Source organism: Sinocyclocheilus rhinocerous, unplaced genomic scaffold (assembly GCF_001515625.1).
Source record: "Sinocyclocheilus rhinocerous isolate Xijiao unplaced genomic scaffold, SAMN03320098_v1.1 scaffold166, whole genome shotgun sequence".
NCBI lineage: Eukaryota > Metazoa > Chordata > Actinopteri > Cypriniformes > Cyprinidae > Sinocyclocheilus > Sinocyclocheilus rhinocerous.
Window position 1 is genome coordinate 3,309,965 of NW_015633186.1, and position 5,195 is coordinate 3,315,159.

Genomic DNA, 5,195 nt, shown 5'->3' on the forward strand with positions numbered 1-5,195 from the left:
TGTGAAGGCATCTCCACAACATTATGAAAAATACCACTGTATTTGAAGGATACAACTTGAAGAAAATTGTATGCATGTTTTCTTTTTTAAAATAGGCTACTTTGTCAGTGACGCACAGAGTCAGACAATTCTATTTACACTGCAATAAATACAGGCTAAAAATAGCTAAAAGATGTTCACCTTATCAGCAAAAATGCATAAATTTAATTTGATTTGAACTGTTTAAAACAACTGAAATAGTATTTGGCCAGTGGAAAAGAATGAGATCAACTCTATTCTACAATATTTATCTGAGAATTATTTTAAACAGTTTTGTTTTTATGGATTTTGATACATTTATGCTAAAACATAAGGATACTGGATGCTTTTTAGCAATAAAAATGAATGTGTATGGCACAAATGGCATTTATAGTCCGTATCTCATATTTCCTTAATGTGTTGTACCTTTAACGGTGTTAAACATGGTGTCACGTCGATGGGAATATGCATGGAAATGATATGCAGATGAGGTTATGCACAGTAAAACTAGGTGTTGTAAGCTACATATATGGTGATTTCGGGGAGGAGTCGGGGTGCAGTTGCACGTACGCACAATCTTCCCCTGACTGAGATTTATAAAGGGATTTTTGCACAGGTTCTGGCTCAAAATCTAGCTTTTGTGCATACGTACACTTTTAGGATGAAATCTACGGAGAGTTTTATAAATGAGACCCCTGATCTTGTAAGATGTGCTCCCTTTACACAGAGTGCGTGTGATTGCAAAATCGAAAGTGAAAGTAAACAGCGCAAACGCTCATTCAAAAATATTTAAATACACCGCATTCTGAGAGCGGCTCCCTGATGCGCCAAAATTATATACAATATTAGAATGTTTAAAGGAGTGGAAATGAAAATCGCAGGAGCGAAACACATGTTGCGGGAGCAGGCGGCAATGGTCAGAGATTTAGCGGGAGCGGGATTAAGAAAACAGTCAAATCCTGGACATTTTGGGCAATTAAGAAATCCCAGCCGGACGCATTTTTGTAGGTCTAAAAAGAGGACATGTCCGGGAAAAAGAGGACGTATGGTCACCCTACAATATGACTATACAATTTGTATAAAATTGTGATAAAAAATAAAATGCATCGGAATAATACTATTTAACTGTATGTAATACAAGTAATTATTTTATTTATAGTGCAATTGTAAAATTACAATTCTAATATTTACATCCTATTTTGTTTATTTTCAAATATTAAAGCATCATTTTTTTTTTTTAGTTTGCTGGTGAATAAATATATTTATTGCCAGTTTCAGAATTAAGCTTGGCACTGTGTTCTTTTACACACAAATGGCTCATGACACAGTGTTTCAGCTTCTCAGAGCAGATTGTTTCACACATGTAAATGAACATAGCGCCAAGCTTCACTCTGAAAGCAGCACTAAGTTGTTAACTATTGCATTAAGTGCAATTTCCGGTTTTCTTTTGATATGCAGTACTTTGTGCTGCCCTAGTCTTTTGTGTGTGATGTCGGCTCAATGGCACCTACCTGACTGCCAAGGAATAGATGGCATTAGCAGAGGCAGATGGCTTTACTTTCGGGCTGTCGTAATCTGACCCAGGATTGGATGATCCGAAACTCTGCACATGAAGCAAATGAAAGTTAGATAAAAGTTCAGATTAGGCTTCTATCAATGTGTAAATATGGCATGTGGGTTTTCACCAGCTGGTGGTCGAGGCTGGGGGGGCCGTTGTTCCTCTGGCCTTCTGCTCTGGCGTCGAGCGTGGAGGGCAGTTGGAGAGGCAGAGAGTGTCTGTTTGAGAGTTCTCGAGACCCACGTGAGTCTCCGCTTGCTGGTGGCTGTGATGGAGCTTTGGGTACGGGCCGGGAGTTCCAGTCCGGCATGTTGCGGTTAGGTGGGGCAGGAGGCAGTTTGTCCCGAGGAGGTTCTCCAGGCGTACTGGGAAGAGGGCGTCTCGGGAGCCAGTTGTCTGATCCGGTTGGGTGTGGTCGGTCTGGGGGAGGAGGAGGAGGCAGGTCCCTAAGGGACGGGGGAAGCGGTAACGGCTTGTCCTTGTGATGGGATGGGGCCTGGGGATGGGAGGAATAAACCAGATATTAAAAACTGAACATCAACAAGCGCTCGTCTAATCCTAACTCAGATATTTTCTTCTGAAGTGTTTAAAAAGAATGCTTAATACATTCCAAACTGAGGTACTGAGGGTGAAAAACTTGGCGAAACGTTCCATGCTAGTGCATTTACCTTGGATGTGGCGCCTGGACTAGAGGCCCCGGGAGGGTTAGTGGGTCTGAGAGGAAGCAGATCCAGCCGAGGAGGTACTGGGGGAACGACGGGCTGAGGGGCAGCTGACAGCGGTGAGGGCGGCCTCTCCACCTGTAACAAGCCAAACCATTCAGCATACAGCTATACTGATGCTAAATACTCACGCCAACATTTCTGAGCCTTTACCACAATCTGGAGCTGAGTAATACTGAAATGTCTGCGGGAAACGTTATTTGGTTTGGATTTGTAGGAATTCCTATATTAAACTTCAAAACAGGAGCCTCGAACACATTACAAAAATAATATTTACTGAGGCAGGTGACAGCTGAATCAATGCTGTTCATTGAAAAACAGGTAGAGGTGTCTTTATGTAGGTTTAGCAAAGCAGAATGTCCATAAACTCATAATGAGATAAAGTTGTTCTTACTTTAGCACCAACCAGCTTGCTAATCATGAAAGGAGAGTCCTCCAAGCGATCATCATCGTCATCATCGTAGCTGGGCGAAGGGGCTCCCTCGGCCCCAAACATGCTCCTGCAGCCTCCGTAGGAGGCTCCACTATTGGGGTCCTTGGGATCGAAGGGGTCAACGACGATGGGTTCGGTGCCCTTAATTTCACAGCGACAGAACGGGCAGCCCTGGCCTTCTGACTCCTAAAAGATCGAGAAAATAAACGAAGAGTGAGGAAAACACACGTGTGTATCCAGACTAATGGACAACTGAAGGTTCTTCAGGTTTACCTGCCAGGCTGTGAGACAGGAAGTGCACATGAGGTGGCCGCAGGGCTCAATCTTCACATCCTTGTCATTCTCAGCACAGATCTTACACAGCTGGAAAGTAGAGCCCATCTCACAGTAGAGCTCATATTGCTCCTGTAAGCGATGAAAAAAGAGGGTTACACAGATTATCCAAAACACTAGATGGATTTAGGTGTCTGACTGGGATAATAAAAACAAAAACAGACCTGTGTGACTTTGATATGGTCTTGAGGCGAGGGCTCACACAGCCCTGTGAGGTCAGGGTTCTGTGTGCGGCCATCAGGGAAAAGGTAGCTAAATGGGAATAAAGTCAGTCTGTAAGACACACTGAAGGTCTGAGGGAGGTGAAGTGTTACATCTGATGCTTTATTACACATCTAAATGTTTTAAATGTGGGTTTTAGACCGAGATGCTGTGTTGACTTACAATCCTTCCCTAAAGCCATCGATGAGGGCCTGGAAGAGGGGTTTGTTATGAGGAATGGTCTGCAAGATATTCCCATCAGCTGTGACGTAACCAATAGCCCACTGGCCGAGCCGCGTACAGCTCAGCCTGAAAATATAGCTGTAACCAAGAGAAAATGTGACTGTTACAACAAACACTTATGACATGAGATAAAAGAAACAGGACAATCTAACAGTGTCAGATCAAGCCATCACTGAGAAACGTGTCTCAGTGCATTATGGGTGGTCATATGATTGCTTTTCTTTGAATTGAGAGCACTTGTGACATCATGGTACATTTACAATACATCTATTGATGGGAGGTACCATGCTGTCCTTCGGGCCACTTATGGCGCTTTTCCACTGCGTGGTACGACTTGGCTCGGCACGGCTCAGTACGGCACGGCACGGTTTGCGTTTCCACTGCAGTTCAGTACCGCTTTAGAGTGGGCGGGATTATTCACATGTCGTTATAGTTGCGCCGCCTCTACTACCACGACTCCTAAAAAACCTTTTTCATTCCGCGTCACCCTATCAAGCTCTCGCTGGATCCGCTCCTCTGCCATCAACGAGAGGAACGTCTGTTCTTCCACAACAGACAACAAAACTTTTTGGTTGTTAAAAAAAAAGGTGCGCTCGAGTGGGGATTCAAACAACTAATGGTGCATTGTCCCATGTAAGTCCTGTCACTGTTTATGTAAGAGTCGCAGATAATGCTGCTGTGACAAGGCTGATGCCATGAACAGATCTGAATTAAAAAAGACATGGGTGAACGGCTGAAGCCCAAGACACCAAGATCCTTGAGTACTGGGACTAAATAGATTGCGGACCCAAAAAATTTAATTCTGCCATTTTTCCCCTCTTGTTGTCCCAACCCAATGACTTATTGAGAAAAAATTAATTGAGCAACTTTTGGACAGACGGAGAGATAAAATGACTAGAAAATAAAACAAAATAATAATAAAAATTAAGAAAAATATTTATAATACAAAATTTAATAAATAAAATAAAATAGCTTTTTTGTTATTTCGAAGAAAAATTGTAATTTTGGTTTAGAACAACAGGAGTCGATATCCAAATTACTAGGTGAATTTTTATTTTTGCGTGAACTATTCCTTTAACTGTGACGTGTGTAGTGTTTGTATTACCTGCCGGGCTTGTGGATGAATTTTTGCAGACGAGCTTTAACTTCATCATAGGTGAGAAAGGCCATGTAGCCCGGATGAGTCACTGCCAGGCTGTTCCAGTTTCTTAGCAGTGATGACCATGGCTATATAAAAAAAAAGAAAAATAAATAACATGCATAGTTTTTTTTCCCCAAACACCATTCACACTGTGAATGTAGTGGCATGTATATACAGATTACATCTGACAGCAAAGACACCCATAGTCCCTTATGTGATGACCTCTAACATCCATTTAAGAGATGAAGCGAGTCTGAGTCAGAGACACAGAGTGTGTTGTGGATGGAGTGGTGAGTCACTCTGTATGCCAGTGACACCATCGAACCAAATGAACTCAGATCTCTGTATATAAACATCACTTAAAAGGTCAGTTCACCCAAAAATGAAAATTCTGTCATTAATTACTCACCCTCATGTCGTTTCAAACCCGTAAGACCTTCATTCATCTTCGGAACACAAATTAAGATATTTTTGATGGAATCTGAGAGCTGTCTGACCCTGCATAGACAGCAATACAACTGAAATGTTCCCAAGTCCAGAAACGTA

The 5,195-nt window shown here is 42.3% G+C and overlaps 1 protein-coding gene across 3 annotated transcripts in view; it reads right to left on the reverse strand.

The window, feature by feature from the left end:
• LOC107743711 (E3 ubiquitin-protein ligase CBL) overlaps positions 1-5,195 on the reverse strand; it is a 19,663-nt gene that overhangs the window by 5,602 nt on the left and 8,866 nt on the right. For all 3 annotated transcript variants that reach the window (XM_016557104.1, XM_016557105.1, XM_016557102.1), the window contains exons 3-10: positions 4,614-4,735; positions 3,449-3,586; positions 3,229-3,316; positions 3,005-3,136; positions 2,693-2,917; positions 2,245-2,376; positions 1,704-2,072; positions 1,530-1,621 (exon numbers count right to left, since the gene is read on the reverse strand). In XM_016557104.1, coding sequence (XP_016412590.1) covers positions 1,530-1,621; positions 1,704-2,072; positions 2,245-2,376; positions 2,693-2,917; positions 3,005-3,136; positions 3,229-3,316; positions 3,449-3,586; positions 4,614-4,735 — 1,298 coding nt within the window. The remainder of the gene's footprint in view (positions 1-1,529; positions 1,622-1,703; positions 2,073-2,244; positions 2,377-2,692; positions 2,918-3,004; positions 3,137-3,228; positions 3,317-3,448; positions 3,587-4,613; positions 4,736-5,195) is intronic.